Genomic DNA, 22,013 nt, shown 5'->3' with positions numbered 1-22,013 from the left:
ACTTTGTTCACACGAGGACAAAAAACTTTATTTAACTGAGCTTGTGTGACAGGAGAGCGTGAGTCTTCACTTCTGTGCTGTTTTCTATTCTACGTTTTTATTTTTGCATTTCTGTGAAGATTCAAACACTGATTATCTTTCACATGTCAAGTGTTTCTATTACCGTGCGCTCACAGACTTGGAAGGAGCGCTTGCTTGTTTTATACTGGTGTATTTAAGTCTGTGTGCTGAATGACAGACCCTGATTCATGTGCATGAGGAGAAAAAGCAGTGATTCGAGTGTGTTTATATGTGTTGACAGATTCATGTTTAAGCTTTGCCTCAGACTTCAGTGTGCAGGAAAAGGACATGAAAATGAGTGGAAGGAGCATTTTGATGTAAAATATTTGATAGATGAAGGTAAAGTTTGACAGCAGATCGACCAGGGTGCGCACAGGGGGGGGGTTTCATGGGGCCACAGAACCAAAACAAGAGGCAACATTGAACTGTTTCATCCATGAAGTGAATTTATTTGAAGCACAAACAAAGTGAACGAACATTTAACAATCAAACTGAAGATTTCACATCCTGCACATCTTTAAAAAGCACTGACTGACATCACTGTGGACTGAAACGTCTGCATGCACGAGTCCATAGTTACAGAGAAGTCCACCCAAGGAGGACTTTCCTACCAGCTGGGCTGGAAGCTGCGCCTCCTGTCCCCCATTCATGTGGTGGGAACGTCCGCACACTGGGGGGGGGGGGGGGGGGGGGGGGTCGTCCTCGCTCCTGCTGATGTCTGAAAGAGACGAACGTGGAGTAAACACGAGGATGTAACTGAGAACTACAGTAACTTATTACTTTATCTTTTGATTGTTATTCATTAGTGTTAATGAAACTGAGTGCATGGAGTTTAATCACAGGGCAGTGTGAGACACACAGGTCTGAGGGCTGGTCCACTGCGTCCCTCACAGCTCGTGTCCTCCTCCTCCTCTCTGTAGTTCCCTCACGCTCTCCATCTTCATCTTTGCTAACAGGGAACAAACGTCTGTGTGTCTTTCATGTCAGCTGATGTTGTTCCAGCTGTGACGCTGAAAGCTGAGCTCCTGTCTCATGAGCGACAGCTTCATGTTTCATGGTTAAAGTAAAAGGATGAGGTCTGTCTCTGAGCCTGTGCGGACCGGATTTGTTCAATGTTAAAGTCATGACGCTGGAGTCCACTGTGACGTCACCAAACCGTACCGCTTACCTTCGTCTTGTCACGTGTTTTCACGTTAGTCGGCTTTAACGATGCGCTTGTGCTCTTTTTTCTCCTTTCTTCTTGTTCCGAAACCCGCGGGCTGAGAGAGCGAGTGTGCAGCGCACTAAAGAGTCCGTGTTAAACACAAACTAGAACACTAGTTCCAGTTTCCGTAAGAAATTAATTCATCATCGCATCTTCAGCCTTCACGGGACCGAAGATGTCTAAGACATAGAAATGCTTATTATGGGTTCACCTGATGTCATTGAAAAGATGCACATAGGTAACGCGCAGGCCGTCCAGCGCCGAGGTTTATCTTATCACCTCGAGTCTGCGACACTCTCTCCATGTCCTTTCAGATAAGGGCGCGCACATTTCTGCACGATCTTCTAAATTACAAAGAGTGATTCACAAAACAGAAGCTGACCATCACAAACCAAACATGGCTCCACTGAGCGTCAACCTATCACCAGAATTTACTGATAATCTAAAGACTCACATGACTCGTTTTGTCTCATTTTGTCTTAGTTTGAGACATAAGTGCATGATTATAATACTGTGTAGTTAGATGAGACAGAACTGATGCTTCCTCTTAATTATCCTCTTCATTTTTCCCGAGCCTCAGCAGTGGAAGCCTGAAATGACATGACAACGATCCCGTGCCAAGGAGCGCTCAGCCACACTGTTAAGTAGCTCCCCAACAAGGCTTGATCAGGTCCAGGTGTGTGATGAACTTCAAGTGTGGCCAGCCAGCTGGCAGGGCCACCCACCCACCAGGCCTGAAGGTGCCTGTCACAGCCACATCCACACACACAAGCATGGACACGAGAACAGCAGCACAGTGCAGAAACACACATAATATAAAAGGAGTCATAACTGCTCATGGACTGGGTCGCTCAGACCCAGGTCCCTGACATGGACAGAGTTTTGGGCACAGATTACTGATTACTGGCTCCTGACTACAGTAGCCGTAATCCATCAAGCGAAGTGGTGCGGCTTCGTAGCTTACCAAAGTCGTACTAAAACATTTTTGACAGATTTTTGAGCGACGTGTACCACATAAAATCGGTTTGCAGGGCTCGCAAAATCGCTAGCCCGACGTCCCGGAGCTAGCGATATCTCCGGTCGGGCGACCAAAATCTATCTCAGCCCCACCCGTCAGGTTATCATATAGCCCGACGGGCGGGGCTGAGATAGATTTTGGTCGCCCAACCGGAGTTAATGCTAGCTCCGGGACGTCGGGCTAGCGATTTTGCGACTTTGTGATCAGCACAACGAGAATTCATACATAAGGCGCACTGGATTATAAAGCGCACTGCTGATTTTTGAGATAATTAAAGGTGTTGGGTCTAAACTCAGACCCTGCTGTATCCAGGACTTATTCCCGTGAAAGAAAAACAAGGCAACAGTGATCGATCGTTTACTTGCAAGGGAGGCCTCGTCGGTATCTCAGCTCATTACGAATGACCCCGACAATGGCCTCCTCTCGCTGCCTTTTATTGGGAAAACAGTTCATCACAGCAAGGCAACGCCCAAATGGTTCTAAGACAAGGCATTGTATGTATATGTGTGAACTTCTGTATGTATGTAAGAATGTGTGTGTGTGTGTGTGTGTGTCCTCCTGCTGGGCAGGAAGCTTACATCAAAAAGACCGTCACAAGGATGTGTCTGCAATAAAAGACTACAGCCCCCCACCCAGAACCTCGAGAGGGAGGGGGGCAGTGGAATTCCTTGCATCACAGAGTTAAAACGATGTAGAGATGGTAAGCATAAAAATGACAACATTTAACAGTTCAGTCTAACAAAAGGATTTTAAGTGCACCTTAAAGTGCAGAAGATACGGTAGTCACTGTTGTTACTGGGAACAGAAGAGTTATAGCACAAAAACATTTTTGAGTAAACATAAGAGTAACAACCTCTGGGTTTACAAAATTTCACCTGAGCCCTTCATACATTTCAAACTATATTGCAATCCATTCAGGCACTGCCAGTGAAAACTTGTTAATAGCTACATGAAAATACTTGGATTCAGCACTTTAATTAAGATGTGATTTTATGTTGGTAAAAGTGAAAGAGTTTACAATAATCTGACAAGGCAAAAATCAGTAATTATACAGTAAATATATCAGAAAATATCCTGCAGACATTGCCATGAACCAAAAAATAAAATTAAAACTGATAACATCAGAAGTACGCAGGAAAAAAAAAATCAAATTCTAAAACAAAACAAAAAAACATGCAGAAATTTGCAATCACACATTTGGTGAAAGGTTTAAATGAAAATGTTTAAATATAATATTAAAAACTACATGAAACAAATAGATATTGTTAAGAAATACACTATCATGCCATGAAAAAGTTAAAAATTACACATCTATAATTGTTGTGTGTCATAAAATGCTACAAGTCAATAAGAATAAATCGATGAGTAATGCGTTTTTCTTTACTCCTTGAAGAGATTAACAGCTAGGTAGGTACAAATTCAGCGTTTGGACAGCACTGTCCTAGGAGCACTGAGAATGTTATGTTTAGTGACAGTGGCTGTTAGCAAGATCATCTGTATGTGACAGCTCTCCGTTTTATTTCAAACCTAGATGTTTATAGAGAAAGGGATCCTCCTCACGGAGAACCTCAAACATTTCTGAATCACCACCTTTCCTGCTCACAGTGTCAAAAACCCAACTAGCTTTATCTTTTCTGTTTTTCACTGTATTTGCTTTGTCCACTTCATCTGTAGTTAACACTTTTTTTTCCAGCAGGTGGTCCAGCAGACTGCTGAGAACAGGTCCTGATATACTTTCGATGAAGCTCCTCCGTATCTTTTTTGGACCAGCATCCAAAGATTTCACAGTACCAGTTGTTCCTCCAGTAGGAAAAAGACAAACCTCTGTTTCCCAAACACAGGTGGAGCTGCTCTTGTCTCTCAGACACAGGTTAATATCTGTAAAGACTTCCTTTAAGAACACCTGAAATGATGGGAAGTAGCTTTCGAAGGACTCCTCTTGAAAATCAGCTTGTTTTGGTAGAACTTTAATGAGGTCATGTTCAGGATCAGTGGCCAGAGTGTAAGCCTGCTTTGGATGCAGTTTGCAGTCAGAGGTTGTCTCGATGTATATCTCAGTTTTGTCTGACTTCTTCCTGTCACGCCGCATTTTGGGGAACACAACATTACGTGGCAACATGAACACACTGAGGACAGATCTGGGATTACAATCGTTTGGGGGTTTGTAGAAGAGCAGAACCAATGATTGGACTGGGTCGGGAGGAGAGTCTTCATCCTTGACATTACCATAAGCAGAAAACCCTTCGATATTTATAATAGCATGAGTTTTGGTTATCTGGTGAGGGTGGATAAACTCGATGCCCACATCTTTCACATGAGCAACCTGCAAGAACTGGCCTCCACCTGTGGAGATGACCTCACAGTGTAGGATATGAAGCTGACACACAGACTGCTGAGGACACGTGATGTCAAACAGAGGTCCTGCAGGCTTCTTGTGGTGTTGGGCCAGCAGCCTTCTGTTCCAAGGGACAGTCCTGTAAACCACATCTCCTTCTCCCTTCATGACAAACATCAGGTTGGTCACACTGCACTGGTACAGGCCTGGACAGGAGCACTGGAACATGTAGGTTTCATCACCAAAATCATCAACACTGATGTTGGGTGTATACTCATGTAACTTCATGGATGGTAAGCTTGCTGCCCGTGTTAAGTTGTTCCTTGGTACGTTGCTCAATAAAGATGAGTGACTTTGAGAGCGAGTCAGGCAGCAGAAAGCTGTGGAGCAGATGTGCAGGTGGGAGCTTGGTGGCAGGGTGCTGCTCACTGAATTAAACTCAGTCCCTACAGGTGTTTCTCCTGTATGATTTTCAACATCTGGATGGGTTTCTGCTTGCCAGGGAGAAGCTCCAAAAGGGTTTTCAAGCTTTTCTTCATTGCTGCATTCAGGAGACCCAGTTACCAGTAGACTGTGAGAAAGTGTGGAAACAGACGATTTACTTTGGTATCTGCTGTAGTTCATAGGTTCACAGTTTAATTTAGTAACCTGACTTCTAAGTCTCAAGTTCTTCTCTATTATACTATTAAATTTCAGGCAATCACAAAGTTTGTGAAGAATGTATGTCACCAAATTTAAATCAGACCACATATGGTCCTTTTAGTGTTCAGGTCAGTTACTTTTCGTAAGTTCTGAGGCGATCTGTAGCACCTCCTCTACTGTCTCTGTGGCTGCTGTGCTCCGTCAACATATGGCTAATTACTGACACAACACTATTTGACAGTGAGATAGACCAGGCCGAAGAGAGATAATAATGACATAATAATATATGTCATATAATAATAACACATTATGAAATTTCTTAACCCAGTCTTCCTTAACTGGATGAAAGGACATTTTCTAGGACATCTGCCAGTCAGTGACATTTTTCTTCATCTCACAACAGGACACTGCAAGCAACATGGAATACACAGAGTTTCTGATTTCTCAGACTTTTTATCTAATTTAGTTCTGAGCTCAGATAAAATAATTATTGTGGGTGATTTTAACATCCATGTAGATGCTAAAAATGACAGCCTCAACATGGCATTTAATCTGTTATTAGACTCAATTGGTTTCTCTCAAAATGTAAAAGAACCCACCCACCACTTTAATCACACTCTAGATCTTGTTTTAACATATGGCATCGAACCTGAACATTTAACAGTGTTTCCTGAAAACCCTCTCCTGTCTGATCATTTCCTGATAACATTTACATTTACAATAATTGATTACACAGCGGTGAAGAGTAGACTTTATCACAGTAGATGTCTTTCTGAAAGCACTGTAACTAAGTTTAAGAATATAATCCACCCACTGTTATCATCTCCAATGCCCTGTACCAACACAGAGCAGAGCAGCTATCTGAACGCTGCTCCAACAGAGGTCGATTATCTTGTTAATAATTTCACCTCCTCACTACGTACGACTCTGGATACTGTAGCTCCTGTGAAAACTAAGGTCTCTAATCAGAAGTACCTGACTCCGTGGTATAATTCTCAAACACGTAGCCTAAAGCAGATGACTCGTAATCTGGAGAGGAAATGGCGTGTCACAAATCTAGAGGATCATCATTTAGCCTGGAGAAATAGTTTGCTGCTTTATAAGAAAGCCCTCCGCAAAGCCAGAACATCTTACTATTCATCACTGATTGAAGAAAATAAGAACAACCCCAGGTTTCTCTTCAGCACTGTAGCCAGGCTGACAAACAGTCAGAGCTCTGTTGAGCCAACAATCCCTTTAACGTTAACTAGTAATGACTTCATGAACTTCTTCACAAATAAAATTTTTATCATTAGAGAAAAAATTACCAATAATCATCCCACAGATGTATTATTATCTACAGCTACTCTTAGTACCATTGATGTTAAGTTAGACTCTTTTTCTCCAATTGATCTTTCTGAGTTAACTTCAATAATTACTTCCTCCAAACCATCAACGTGTCTTTTAGACCCCATTCCTACAAAACTGCTCAAAGAAGTCCTGCCATTAATTAATTCTTCCATCTTAAATGACAAACTTTTGTCTGGTGGTGTGTGTTAGAGGGATCTGAATTAAACTGTAATTAACCAGAAGCAATGTAAACCGTGAAGTGAGTTATCAACAGTTATCTGTTCCATCAGGTTGAGGTTTTTTTTAGTAATTATGGTCACCTGGCACACCTTTAGTTTAATGGGAAGAGCAAGCGGACATATGCCGTTTGGCGAACAGTGGCTTGCCTGGGTTTGAGTCGGACCTGTGGCCCTGGTCTTCCCTCTCTCGCTCCTTCTGCTTTTCTGTCAGTCTCTACTGTCCCTATCAAATAAATCCAAAAGAGACCCCCATTCTTTTTTTAAATAACAAATAAAATAATTATAATTTGGTCACCTGTATGAAGGTTTTTCAGCCTCAGTCATTTGTGCTTTTCTGAAATCCTAAAAAGTGGACAGTAAAAAAGAGATTAGTAAATGACTTCACGCAATTGATGGTTTTCTATAACAGGACGAGACTGCTGATACTCAACTGCACACAGGGACACTGAGGAACCAAGATGATGATAAAATACACCAAACCCAGGATAAAGAGTTTGAGTGAATGTGGTGTTGAAGGTGTGGAGGTGGATCAGAGTGTCAGAGGAGACTCTGTAGAAGGACAGAGTGCCAGCAGGACAGTCCACATACACTGCTGCTCTGTTAGAGACAGAGGAGGAGGAGGAGGAGGAGGAGGAGGAGGAGATGGATGTTTGTCTCTTATTGTGCCTGACAGACTGAGGACCATCATCAGAGCAGATCAGACTCCAGGACTGATCATTGCGTCCAAACCAACAGTCACTGCCTCCTTTCCTTCTGATGCTTCTGTAACTCACTGATATATAAACGTTTCCTCTCCACTCGACCTCCCAGTAACAGCGACCAGTCAGACCATTTCTACACAGCAGCTGATGAACATCAAATCTGTCTGGATGATCAGGATATGACTGAACCTCCTCCACACATGTCACCTTCCTGTTGTTGTCAGACAGTTGGAGCTTTGTGTTCACTGTGTTTGTGTCGATTGTGAGTTGACAGGAATCTGATGGAGAGAACAAACACAATCCAGCTGCAGTTATTGATCCATCATCTGTTCATTGATTGACACTTTGATGATGACTCCTGACATGATGAAGATGGTTGAATGTGTGCTGCTTTGTTTTCATGAATCCCATTAAAAACACACTTACACTTCCTCAGACCTGGTCTCAACCATCGGACTCCAGCAGGCTCCACCCTGAAAGGAGGAGGGGGGTCAGAGCAGCACAGTCAGTTTCAGTTTATTTGTCATATGCAAGTTAGCACAGGGTCAACATTGCAATGAAATGTGTTTGACGAGCAGCAGTCACTCAGCAGCATGATACAGTAGGAGAAAATATAATAAAATAAAATAATAAAGAAAATAGAAAAATAGTAAGGAGCAAATATTAGAGAGACATGGTAAAAGAGAAAAGATGACTAAATATATATGTATCTATAAATATAAATATATGTACACTAGTGATTAAATAAGAAATATGACGGGGGGGCAGATGGGACATTGCACAGGAATGAGCAGCAGAAAATCACAGTATTGCACTTTTAAATATCAATATCAATAAAGTGGAGTGACCAGTGCAGATTAAACAGAGTACTTGTGAAGCTGCAGCTTCTGAGTGCTGTGTTGTGTGTGTTTAAGTGTTGTGGTTGATGGTAGAAACTGTGTTTAAGTCTTGTAGTCCGAGCAGACAGGCTCCTGTAACGTCTGCCAGATGGTAGCAAGGAGAAGAGCTGATGTGCTGGGTGGCTGTGGTCCTTGATGATGCTGTGAGCTCTACGGAGGCACAGCTGGAGATAAATGTCCTGAATGGCAGGAAGCCTCGTGCCAGTGATGTGCTCTGCTGCCTTCACCCTCTGTAGTGATTTACGGCTGCTGGCAGAGCAGCTTCGTACCAAACTGTGATGCAGCTCATCAGCAAGCTCTCGATTGCACACCTGTAGAAATTTGAGGTGATGTTGGAATTCCTGCTAAACTTCCTCAGCCTCCTCAGGAAGTAAAGCCGCTGGCGAGCCTTCCTGATAGCAGCGTCTGTGTGAAGCAGTGTCTGTGTAAAGGGTCCAGGAGAAGTCCTCGGTGATGTTGACTCCAAGGAACTTGAAGCTGCTGACCCTTTCGACCTTGACACTGTTTATGTGGATGGGCTGGTGTTCCCTGACTGGTCGAGAGTCAGGTTATTTTCCAGACACCACTCGTACAGCGCCATCACCTCCTCTCTATAGGTGATGGCGGCCTGTGATGAGGACTATGATGGTTGTGTGTCATGGTTGTGTCATCCGCAAACTTGCTGATGATGTTGGACTCGTGTTTGGCAACACAGTCATGTGTGAGCAGGGAATATAGGAGGGGGCTAAGCTCACAACCCTGTGGCGAATGTGAAAAAAAATCCATGAATCCACATGGTAGGATTTGTAAAGAATTTATTGGTAAATCAGGGTGGAAAATAAGTATTTGGTCAATAACAAAAATACAACTCAATACTTTGTAACATAACCTTTGTTGGCAATAACAGAGGTCAAACGTTTACTATAGGTCTTTACCAGGTTTGCACACACAGTAGCTGGTATTTTGGCCCATTCCTCCATGCAGATCTTCTCGAGAGCAGTGATGTTTTGGGGCTGTCGCCGAGCAACACGCACTTTCAACTCCCGCCACAGATTTTCTATGGGGTTGAGGTCTGGAGACTGGCTAGGCCACTCCAGGACTTTCAAATGCTTCTTACGGAGCCACTCCTTTGTTGCCCGGGCGGTGTGTTTTGGATCATTGTCATGTTGGAAGACCCAGCCTCGTTTCATCTTCAAAGTTCTCACTGATGGAAGGAGGTTTTGGCTCAAAATCTCACGATACATGGCCCCATTCATTCTGTCCTTAACACGGATCAGGCGTCCTGTCCCCTTGGCAGAAAAACAGCCCCATAGCATGATGTTTCCACCCCCATGCTTCACAGTAGGTATGGTGTTCTTGGGATGCAACTCAGTATTCTTCTTCCTCCAAACACGACAAGTTGAGTTTATACCAAAAAGTTCTACTTTGGTTTCATCTGACCACATGACATTCTCCCAATCCTCTGCTGTATCATCCATGTGCTCTCTGGCAAACTTCAGACGGGCCTGGACATGCACTGGCTTCAGCAGCGGAACACGTCTGGCACTGCAGGATTTGATTCCCTGCCGTTGTAGTGTGTTACTGATGGTGACCTTTGTTACTTTGGTCCCAGCTCTCTGCAGGTCATTCACCAGGTCCCCCCGTGTGGTTCTGGGATCTTTGCTCACCGTTCTCATGATCATTTTGACCCCACGGGATGAGATCTTGCGTGGAGCCCCAGATCGAGGGAGATTATCAGTGGTCTTGTATGTCTTCCATTTTCTGATGATTGCTCCCACAGTTGATTTTTTCACACCAAGCTGCTTGCCTATTGTAGATTCACTCTTCCCAGTCTGGTGCAGGTCTACAATACTTTTCCTGGTGTCCTTCGAAAGCTCTTTGGTCTTGGCCACGGCGGAGTTTGGAGTCTGACTGTTTGAGGCTGTGGACAGGTGTCTTTTATACAGATGATGAGTTCAAACAGGTGCCATTCATACAGGTAACGAGTGGGGGACAGAAAAGCTTCTTACAGAAGACGTTACAGGTCTGTGAGAGCCAGAGATTTTCCTTGTTTGAGGTGACCAAATACTTATTTTCCACCCTGATTTACGAATAAATTCTTTACAAATCCTACCATGTGGATTCATGGATTTTTTTTTCACATTCTGTCTCTCACAGTTGAAGTGTACCTCTGGTGCAAATTACTGACCTCTGTCATCATTTTAGGTGGGGGAACTTGCACAATCGGTGGCTGACTAAATACTTTTTTGCCCCACTGTATATTTATAATATACTATAACTTCTTTAATTATATGCATAATTTATCTATTTTGTACATTTTATACTTGGGAGCAGTTAACACTTAACACATGAATGTCACATTCACAACTTAGTTATAACTCACGTTTCTGTAGCAAAGGACGGTACAGAGTCCACGGACCGAGCACTTCGAAGAGGCAGAAGCAGAGACTGATCACTTCCCAGGAACAGATCACTTCCCATGGATCCAGACTCTGTTTCAGAAAAGTCCTTCCTTCTAAGAGGAGAGGAAGACCTCAAGGAACTCTGTTCGGCTCTGACAGAGAGAAAAATACATCTGTTAGTCATTTTCCACTGAAGCTTTTCTCTCCTCCCTGATCCTGGCTCTGTTAGAACTATCCTCCTGTTAAAATGTAGTTTTTCCTTCCCACTGTCACCAGGTGCTGCTCATAGTAGATCACCTGATTGTTGTTGTCTCTCTAATATTGTACATTTTATCTTACAGTAGAAAGTCAGTTGATTTTTGTTGTGAGCATATTTTAATCTTTTGATTAGAATCTAAACTCAACCTGTCATTCAATAAAATGTTTTCACTGGAAATAAATTTTGTTTTATTTAACTGTAAATGTTTTAATAAAAAATAAATGATAAATCTATTTTTCAGGGGTCTGTACATTAGTTTGGAAAGAAATAACTCGTGTACTTGCTCCACTGTCTGTGTTACACCCTTTCTGTCTGTGTAACCTAATAAAAGGATCATTTACAACCAGAGCAGCTTTTAACATGAGGTGGTGTCATCACAAATGTAACCAGGATTCAGCGAGTCTTGTTTTGTTGTTTTGGATTCATCATGTAAGAGTCAGAGGTTTTTGACCGACCACGTTGCATACATATTTCTCAGAGTTCCTTCCTCAAAGAGCAAAATAGCATAAATCAAGCATCCAGTCAATGGAACTTGGAAACATCTCTGGACTTAACTAAAGAAAGTCCAGTACATGCAGTGTACTGCTTGTGTCAAAGCCTAAAGCAAAAGATGTTGTGTTGTGTGTAAATAAATGTGTCTTCAATTAAATCTTATACTTTATTATTTCAGGGCAAGCAATGAATTGAAAAACAAATTATTGGGAACTGCTAATGAATTTCTGGTGCTGATAACTGGATTGGTTCAAGCATCAAAGGTAACTAATCCTACTGAACAGCTCGTTAAGTAGAACGGACGTCCAACAGGCAGCATGAACGATTATTTCTTTGTTATTGACTGGAGTGGATTTTAATGGGGAGAAGATTGTTGGGGATGGTTTCTCCTCTTTGGTCTTTAGACAAGATGTTCGGTTCTTGTGACAAACTTTGATTCCTTTGTGTTTAAAGACAAATCCCCTGATTGTGCATTATTGACTGTAGTGAAGCGGTTTGATAAACAGCTGATATTTAATTTCTTTAGAAACTGTCTTGTGATTTTATTTCCTGGTAGAAAACGGTCTTCTTGGCACTACAGACAGACAGCAGCTTACTGTTGTTTTCTATGAAACTCAAACTGAATGTGATCTAAGAAGTAATTACTGATGGTTAAGTTTTGAGTATAAGTGATATCTATGCTTAACTGAGTTTACCGCTAACTTCCTCCAACATCCAGCACAGCATGACTGATGCAGAAACCATGAGCACGAGCATCACTTCCTGTTTGCTGAAGTGGATTTTCAGTTGTTTTAAAGAGACAGTTTAAATGGACTGAGGGAACGACGTGTTTGCAGTTTATATCCAACAACATCAAGCAGTTTAATCAAAGAGTTCATGTTGCTAACAGCTCACCTCTGTGCAGGTTTGACATTTCCTCTAAATCTGGTGCTACGCAAGACAGAAAAACTGCTGCCTCCAGGTCCAGGTTCAGCAGGTCTCTTATAGACCCTGTTGGAGAAGAAAAACGTGTTTTTCATTTGCAGCCACAGAAGCTGATGAAGACTCAGAATCCCTTCGTTGTTCCAAAAATAAACTTGTTTGCAGGCTGAGCATGAGCAAAAGGAAGAACAGAGCGCCACCCAGAGGTAAACAGTTTTTTTACACGGTAACAGCTCACCTCTCTGCAGCAGACTCAGGCTGGGATTCAAATTCAATGGAGAAATCTTCAGACTGGTCACTCTTACAGGACCCAGAGCTGGGTGGAGGTCCAGGTCCAGGTTCAGCAGGTCTCCCACTGATCCTGTTAGAGAAAAAAATGTGTTTTTCATTTGCAGAAGCTGATGAAGACTTAGATTACCTTCATCATCCCAAACAGAGAAACAGGTTACTTTACGTTACTAACAGCAAACTCCTCAAGATGGGCGGTGACCATGGTGGCCATTTAGAAGTCGGCCATCTTGGATACAACTTTTGTTTTTGCAATAGGAAGAGGGCCATGTGACACATCAGACTTATTGGTAATGTCACAACAATGGTGTGCTACAACACAATCATATAATAGGTTAGGAGTATGCTGTGAAGTCCACCTGATTGTGTAACTAACCAGCGGACAGGTATGTATATATATAATATACTATAACTTCTATAATTATATGCATAATTTATCTATTTTGTACATTTTATACTTGGGAGCAGTTAACACTTAACACATGAATGTCACATTCACAACTTAGTTATAACTCATGTTTCTGTAGCAAAGGACGATACAGAGTCCACGGACCAAGCACTTCCCAAAGGCAGAAGCAGAGGCCGAGCACTTCTCAGGAACAGATCACTTCCCATGGATCCAGACTCTGTTTCAGAAAAGTCCTTCCTTCTAAGAGGAGAGAAAGACCTCAAGGAACTCTCTTCGGCTCTGACAGAGAGAAAAATACATCTGTTAGTCATTTTCCACTGAAGCTTTTCTCTCCTCCCTGATCCTGGCTCTGTTAGAACTATCCTCCTGTTAAAATGTAGTTTTTCCTTCCCACTGTCACCAGGTGCTGCTCATAGTAGTAGATCACCTGATTGTTGTTGTCTCTCTAATATTGTACATTTTATCTTACAGTAGAAAGTCAGTTGATTTTTGTTGTGAGCATATTTTAATCTTTTGATTAGAATCTAAACTCAACATGTCATTCAATAAAATGTTTTCACTGGAAATAAATTTTGTTTATATTATTTAACTGTAAATGTTTTAATAAAAGACCCTTATGAAAAGGACACCGAGGGAACAGTTTACCCTGCCCGGGATAGGGTTACCGGGGCCCCGCCCTGGAGCCAGGCCCGGGGAGGGTGCCCGAGGGCGAGCGTCTGGTGGCCGGGCCTTAGTCCATGGGGCCCGGCCGGGCACAGCCCGAAGACGAGACATGGGCCCATCCTCCCGCAGGCCCACCACCCGCAGGAGGCACCATAGGGGTCGGGTGCATTGTGTGTCGGGTGGCAGCCAGGAGCAGAGGCCCTGGCGGACTGACCCCCGGCTGCCAAGACTGGCAATAGGGACATGGAATGTCACCTCTCTGGTGGGGAAGGAGCCTGAGTTAGTGCGTGAGGTTGAGAGGTACCGGCTAGATATAGTCGGGCTCGCCTCTACACATGGCTTGGGCTCTGGAACCAGTCTCCTGGAGAGGGGCTGGACTCTGTCTCAGTCTGGAGTTGCCCCTGGTGAGAGGCGGCGGGCTGGGGTGGGTATCCTAATATCCCCTCGGCTTGCTGCCGGTACGTTGGGGTTTTTCCCGGTGGACGAGAGGGTTTGTTCCCTGCGCCTTAGGGTCGGGGAACGGGTCCTGACTGTCATCTGCGCTTATGCGCCGAGTGGCAGTTCAGAGTACCCAGCCTTCTTAGAGTCCCTGGGGGGGGTGCTGGAGGGTGCTCCACCTGGAGACTCTGTTGTCCTGCTGGGAGACTTCAATGCTCACGTGGGTAACGACAGCGAGACCTGGAGGGGCGTGATTGGGAGGAACGGCCTCCCTGATCTGAACCCGAGCGGTGCTCTGTTATTGGACTTCTGTGCTAACCACAGTTTGGCCATAACGAACACCCTGTTCGAACATAAGAGTGTCCATAAGTGCACGTGGCACCAGGACGCTCTAGGCCGTAGGTCGATGATCGATTTTGTAATCGTATCAGCAGACCTGCGACCATATGTTCTGGACACTCGGGTAAAGAGAGGGGCTGAGCTGTCAACTGATCACCACCTGGTGGTGAGTTGGATCAGGTGGCGGGGGAGGACGCTGGGCAGACCTGGTGCACCTAAACGCGTAGTGAGGGTGTGCTGGGAACGTCTAGCAGAGGCCCCAGTCCGCGAGATCTTCAACGCACACCTCCGGCAGAGCTTCAACAGCATTCCGAGGGAGAATGGACCATGTTCAGCGTCTCCATTGCCGAAGCTGCTGCATTGAGCTGCGGCCGCAAGGTGGTGGGTGCCTGCCGTGGTGGTAATCCCCGAACCAAATGGTGGACACCAGAGGTGAAGGGAGCCACCAGGCTGAAGAAGTAGTCCTATCGGGCTTGGTTAGCCTGTGGGACTCCGGAGGCAGCCGACAGGTATCGACAGGCCAAGCGGAATGCGGCTCGGGCAGTGGCTGAAGCAAAAACTCGGGTGTGGGAGGAGTTCGGAGAGGCCATGGAAAAAGACTTTCGGACTGCCTCGAAGAGATTCTGGCAAACCGTCAGACGTCTCAGGAGGGGAAAGCGGTGCTCTACCTGCACTGTGTATAGTGCTGGCGGAGCGCTGCTGACGTCGACTGAGAAAATTGTCAGGCGGTGGAAGAATACTTCGAGGACCTCCTTAATCCCACTGACACGTCTTCCGAGGAGGAAGCAGAGTCTGGGGATGAGGGGAATGACCCGCCAATTTCCGGGGGCGAGGTCACTGAGGCAGTTAAACAACTCCTTGGTGGCAGAGCCCCTGGTGTTGATGAGGTCCGCCCCGAGTTCCTGAAGGCTCTAGACGTTGTAGGGCTGTCCTGGTTGACACGCCTCTGCAATGTTGCATGGAGATCAGGGGCAGTACCTGTGGACTGGCAGACCGGGGTGGTGGTCCCCATCTTTAAGAAAGGGGACCGGAGGGTGTGTTCCAACTACAGGGGGATCACACTCCTCAGCCTCCCTGGGAAAGTCTATGCCAGGGTGCTGGAAAGGAGAGTTCGTCCGTTAGTCGAACCTCGGATACAGGAGGAACAATGCGGTTTTCGTCCTGGTCGCGGAACACTGGACCAGCTCTTTATCCTCTCCAGGATACTTGAGGGTGCATGGGAGTTTGCCCAACCAGTCTACATGTGTTTTGTGGACTTCGAGAAGGCATTCGACCGTGTCCCTCGGCGTGTCCTGTGGGAGGTGTTGCGGGAATATGGGGTGTCTGGCCCATTGCTACGGGCCATTCGATCCCTATACAACCGTTGCAAGAGCTTGGTTCGCATTGCCGGCAATAAGTCGGACTCGTTCCCAGTGGGTGATGGGCTTCGCCAGGGCTGCCCTTTGTCTCCGGTTCTGTTCATAATTTTTATGGACAGGATTTCTAGGCGCAGCCAAGTGGCGGAGGGCTTTCGCTTTGGTGGCCTCAGAATCTCATCTCTGATTTTTGCAGATGATGTGGTTCTGTTGGCTTCATCGGGTGAAGGCCTCCAGCTCGCACTGGAACGGTTCGCAGCCGAGTGTGAAGCAGCGGGAATGAGGATCAGCACCTCCAAATCCGAGGCCATGGTTCTCAGCCTGAAAAGGGTGGAGTGCCCACTCCGGGTCGGGGATGAGTTCCTGCCCCAAGTGGAGGAGTTCAAGTATCTCGGGGTCTTGTTCGCGAGTGATGGGAGAAGGGAGCCGGAGATCGACAGACGGATTGGGGCTGCAGCTGCAGTAATGCGGACGTTGCACCGGTCCGTCGTGGTGAAGAGGGAGCTGAGTGTAAAAGCGAAGCTCTCAATTTACCGGTCGATCTACGTCCCTACCCTCACCTATGGCCACGAGCTGTGGGTAGTGACCGAAAGAACGAGATCGCGGATACAAGCGGCAGAAATGAGCTTCCTCCGAAGGGTGGCTGGCCTCTCCCTTAGAGATAGGGTGAGAAGTTCGGCCATCCGGGAGGGGCTCAGAGTAGAGCAGCTGCTGCTCCACATCGAAAGGAGCCAGCTGAGGTGGTTCGGGCATCTGACAAGGATGCCCCCTGGGCGCCTCCTGGGTGAGGTGTTCCAGGCATGTCCCGCCGGGAGGAGGCCCCGGGGCAGACCCAGGACACGCTGGAGAGATTATATCTCTCGGCTGGCCAGGGAACGCCTTGGTATTCCCCCGGACAAGCTGGAGGAGGTGGCTGGGGAGAGGGAGGTCTGGGCCTCTTTGCTTAGGCTGCTGCCCCCGCGACCCGACCCCAGACAAAGCGGATGACGATGGATGGATGGATGTTTTAATAAAAAATAAATGATAAATCTATTTTTCAGGGGTCTGTACATTAGTTTGGAAAGAAATAACTCGTGTACTTGCTCCACTGTCTGTGTTACACCCTTTCTGTCTGTGTAACCTAATAAAATAAATATCTTGGCTTTTTAATTGATGATTCTCTGACCTTTAAACCTCACATAGACAATCTTGTGAAAAAACTCAAACTAAAATTGGGATTTTTCTTTCAAAACAAATTTTGTTTTTCTTTTGAGACAAAAAAGCGTCCTGTAAATGCCACATTTTTATCTGTTTTAGATTATGGTGATCTGCTGTACATGAATGCTTCCGCCCAGTGTCTTCATAAGATTGACTCAGTATATCATGCCTCTTTACGGTTTATTACAAACTGTAGGGCCTTGACCCATTGTTGTGATCTGTACGCTCGAGTGGGATGGCCTTCGTTGTCCTCCAGGAGGTTTGCTCACTGGTGCATCTTTATTTATAAGGCCCTGCTTGGACAAATGCCCACCTCCATTTGCGATCTGCTCACACGGAGAAGTACTGTTTCTTACAGCCTGCGTTCAAGCGATCTTTTTTTGCTCAATGTTCCATGTGCCAGAACTGAACTGGGAAAGAGGGCTTTTACTTATGCTGCCCCTTTCACATGGAACATGATGCAAAAAGACTGGAAGATAGCAGATCTTATTTCATTAAATGCTTTTAAGTCCAGATTGAGAGAGCCAGAGAAAAATGTTTTTAAAATGTAATTGTTATTTATAATAAGTATGTAACTTTGTAATTTCAATGTGTTGTCGCCTCTTGGCCAGGACTCCCTTGAAAAAGAGGTTTTTAATCTCAATGGGACTTTTCCTGGTTAAATAAAGGTTCAATGAAAAAAGGATCATTTACAACCAGAGCAGCTTTTAACATGAGGTGGTGTCATCACAAATGTAACCAGGATTCTGCCTCTCAGCGAGTCTTGTTTTGTTGTTTTGGATTCATCATGTAAGAGTCAGAGGTTTTTGACCGACCACGTTGCATACATATTTCTCAGAGTTCCTTCCTCAAAGAGCAAAATAGCATAAATCAAGCATCCAGTCAATGGAACTTGGAAACATCTCTGGACTTAACTAAAGAAAGTCCAGTACATGCAGTGTACTGCTTGTGTCAAAGCCTAAAGCAAAAGATGTTGTGTTGTGTGTAAATAAATGTGTCTTCAATTAAATCTTATACTTTATTATTTCAGGGCAAGCAATGAATTAAAAAACAAATTATTGGGAACTGCTAATGAATTTCTGGTGCTGATAACTGGATTGGTTCAAGCATCAAAGGTAACTAATCCTACTGAACAGCTCGTTAAGTAGAACGGACGTCCAACAGGCAGCATGAACGATTATTTCTTTGTTATTGACTGGAGTGGATTTTAATGGGGAGAAGATTGTTGGGGATGGTTTCTCCTCTTTGGTCTTTAGACAAGATGTTCGGTTCTTGTGACAAACTTTGATTCCTTGGTGTTTAAAGACAAATCCCCTGATTGTGCATTATTGACTGTAGTGAAGCGGTTTGATAAACAGCTGATATTTAATTTCTTTAGAAACTGTCTTGTGATTTTATTTCCTGGTAGAAAACGGTCTTCTTGGTACTACAGACAGACAGCAGCTTACTGTTGTTTTCTATGAAACTCAAACTGAATGTGATCTAAGAAGTAATTACTGATGGTTAAGTTTTGAGTATAAGTGATATCTATGCTTAACTGAGTTTACCGCTAACTTCCTCCAACATCCAGCACAGCATGACTGATGCAGAAACCATGAGCACGAGCATCACTTCCTGTTTGATGAAGTTGATTTTCAGTTGTTTTAAAGAGACAGTTTAAATGGACTGAGGGAACGACGTGTTTGCAGTTTATATCCAACAACATCAAGCAGTTTAATCAAAGAGTTCATGTTACTAACAGCTCACCTCTGTGCAGGTTTGACATTTCCTCTAAATCTGGTGCTACGCAAGACAGAAAAACTGCTGCCTCCAGGTTCAGGTTCAGCAGATCTCTTGTAGAAACTGTTAGAGAAGAAAAACGTGTTTTTCATTTGCAGCCACAGAAGCTGATGAAGACTCAGAATCCCTTCGTTGTTCCAAAAATAAACTTGTTTGCAGGCTGAGCATGAGCAAAAGGAAGAACAGAGCGCCACCCAGAGGTAAACAGTTTTTTACATGGTAACAGCTCACCTGTATGCAGCAGACTCAGGCTGGGATTCAAATTCAATGGAGAAATCTTCAGACTGGTCACTCTTACAGGACCCAGAGCTGGGTGGAGGTCCAGGCTGGTTCCTGTGAATAATGATGGAGCAGTGATGTGAGTGCTGAGCTGTGACATGGAGAAGAGTCATGGACAGTTAGAGATGGTCATCTCACCTCTGAGCTTTGGTCTGGCTCTCATGTTCCCCACACAGAGTGCTTTTAGAGGGAGGGGCTCCCTCCTCTCTGTCCTCACACTGATCCATGCTGCTCAGCTCACACACACTTTCTACCTGCAGAGGAAACACAAATCATTCATGTGCACATCAGCTGATGTCCATCACTGTGCTGTCCAAACATCAGCTGCTTCCTCTCAGTGTCAGCTGGATGCAGTCAGACAGCAGTGTGAGGCAGAGGAAGCTGCCATCAGCTGCTCTGCTATCAGCCCACTAGATGGAGCCTGAAGCACACACGATGCATTCACTGACACACACTGATGCACTGTGACTGGAAGCTTCAGTCAGTTCAACATGTCTGAACAACATTTGCAAAAGCTTCACACTAATATCTCTGTGGTCAGGATAAATGGGAGTGCCAACCAGAGTTGTTACTAAAATTGCTTCATTGCTGAAAACAGTTATGAGTCTAACAATATTCAGCATAGTGTGTATGGGAATAACATTATCTTATTGTACGATGCCTTGGTGCCACTGGGTTTTAACATGTCTCACACGCAGACGTGAATGCACACTGTGCGATTTTTTCAGTCACGTTATTCAGCTCCTGCTCAAACTGTACGATTGACTCACAGGGGTCAGAAGGTCATAGGTCACGATGCAGGTCTCACACTATACGGCCCGATGCTCTGATCGACCTGAGAGCTCGCACTGTGCCTCCATAACATGAAGGTTATAACAGAAAATCTGTCGCTCTCTCTGTCTTTCACTCACACAGACACAAAGTTCTACAAGTTGTGCCTCCATCGCTTGTGTCCAGATCACACGCTGCCGTGCTGCTCCGTCTTTTTCACCTACATTTGTGTTTGTGCATGAGCAGTGTGACAAACTGCGGTGACACCCTCACGACGGTCGCGAGGATTTCAAACAGGTTTAATTTTTTATGACCGAGCGATTGATGATCGCGAGCTGGTCGTGAGGTGTTAATTGTGTCTCGTTACCCCACGTATACTACACGACGCACGATGAAGGCCAAAATCGGGCCGATAGCCAAATCGGTCGCACGACTCATCGGCTCAAAATGGGCCAAAGATCGCACAGTGTGAGCCCAGCATTAGACAGATGGTGGGGGTGTAGTAAGGATGTTGGGGGAAACAGGAACTCCACAGAAGAGTCTTTTGTGTCTTCGAGGACTCTGGGAGTGTGAAGCTTAAGATGTGAAACAGCTGTGCACTGCCTTTAGTTCCTGGAGAAGGTTTTTAACTGAGAGCCATGCTGGGCTCAGGCTCTGCTGACCGTCTGTGCCGCGGACATCCACAAGCCAGGGACCTGCTGCGGTGATAAGGAAGAAGATCACTTAAGTTGGAGCTACACCGTGCAGGGCCCTATAGGTCATGATTATGATCTTAAATTGGACCCTGAACTTGACAGGGAGGTTCCTAATGGAGGATTTAATATAAGCAAGAGGGCCTCGATTTTTAACCTCGAGGGTTGTATAATATATAATGTTCTTCTCCCCCTTTTGCACAAGTGGACGAGCAGCCAGGTTACATTTCACTGCGTGTTGTACTTGTATACGAATAAAGAATCATGACTGAACATCTGACTTCACCTGTTGACCTACCTGATGTCTAATTATCTGGTAATGTTTTTTCATTTGGCCAAACTTAATTTTCCAATTTCACTGATCATTATGAATAATTTCATTTTCATTTGTGTTTAGTTTTTATTTCTTTTTTAACTTTTTCACATCTAGTTTTAGTTGTGAGTTCAGTTCTAGTGAACTACAATAACTGGTGTGTTTTGAAACACTTCTAGAGTTTGTGACGCAGTACTTTCAAGACCGACATGTTGAATCTGCGTCTAACACACTTTTTTTTAAAAAAAACTTTATTTAACAAAAATTAGTAAACATACGAACAGATGAAGTATAAAAAAACAACAGCACATGAACACACAAAGCCAGGGGTAAAAGAAAAAGGTAACAATTATATGAATACACGCAAAAATACACATAAATATTGTTTTTTGTTGGTGCAGTCTGATATTGACTGTATGTGCATGTGCACATCCTTAAAATAATGACAGAAATGTGGTGTTTTGTTAGTAAACTTACATTTATGGATAAAAAATTTAGCTAAAAGTATTAACAAATGTATCATAAAAATCATTTCTCATACTTCTTGGGGAACTTAAAGAAACAGAATAAAACATTTTCCCATCGTAAAGAAAACTCCCTTAAAATATGGACAATAACAAAGCTGCTAAATTCCTTCCAGAATCTCTGTGTAAAAGAACAGAACCAAGAAAGATGTGTCACAGTTTCTGGATGATCCCCACAGAAAGTACAATTAGTATTTATGTCCCTTTTAAATGTGACCATGTAGTGACTGGCTGGATAACATTTATGTAGAATTTTAAAAGAGACTTCTTTTACCTTATTTACAATCACATATTTATGGGGGACCATCCAGACTGTCTTCCACTTGATATCTGGAACATATCGGTTCCAATAAGATATTATACATGGGAGAGAGACGATATCTTCTTGGAATAAACTACGTATTCTCTTATTGCTGTGACCAAGTTCCTGTGAAAAGCAGATTTTTCCCACTGCTGACTCAGCTGGATCAGGGAGAGTGACTGAGG

The 22,013-nt window shown here is 44.3% G+C and overlaps 1 protein-coding gene and 1 long non-coding RNA gene across 2 annotated transcripts; both read right to left on the bottom strand.

The window, feature by feature from the left end:
• Positions 1–480: 480 nt before the first annotated feature.
• Positions 481–1,468, bottom strand: LOC113018364 (uncharacterized). The gene is made up of 2 exons (XR_003271778.1): positions 1,229–1,468; positions 481–1,150 (listed from the first exon to the last, which is right to left on the bottom strand). It is a non-coding gene; the product is annotated as an uncharacterized LOC113018364 (long non-coding RNA).
• A 1,945-nt stretch (positions 1,469–3,413) lies between these two features.
• On the bottom strand, positions 3,414–7,356 carry LOC113018362 (uncharacterized). The gene is made up of 3 exons (XM_026161426.1): positions 7,259–7,356; positions 7,123–7,169; positions 3,414–5,188 (listed from the first exon to the last, which is right to left on the bottom strand). The coding sequence occupies exons 2-3, from the start codon at positions 7,149–7,151 to the stop codon at positions 3,799–3,801; spliced, it is 1,419 nt and encodes a 472-aa protein (XP_026017211.1). The 5' UTR covers positions 7,152–7,169; positions 7,259–7,356; the 3' UTR covers positions 3,414–3,798.
• Between the last annotated feature and the right edge of the window lie 14,657 nt (positions 7,357–22,013).

Source organism: Astatotilapia calliptera, unplaced genomic scaffold, assembly GCF_900246225.1.
Source record: "Astatotilapia calliptera unplaced genomic scaffold, fAstCal1.2 U_scaffold_7, whole genome shotgun sequence".
Lineage (NCBI taxonomy): Eukaryota > Metazoa > Chordata > Actinopteri > Cichliformes > Cichlidae > Astatotilapia > Astatotilapia calliptera.
Note: the sequence above shows the minus strand (reverse complement) of the source record. Positions and strands in the feature narration are given on the sequence as shown.

Coding starts and splice junctions, on each gene's coding strand:
- LOC113018362 (XM_026161426.1), bottom strand. CDS start 7,151: ATGACTGAGGCTGAAAAACCTTCATACAG. Junction 5,189..7,122: donor GCTGAAAAACCTTCATACAG/GTGACCAAATTA, acceptor ACTTTCTCACAG/TCTACTGGTAACTGGGTCTC.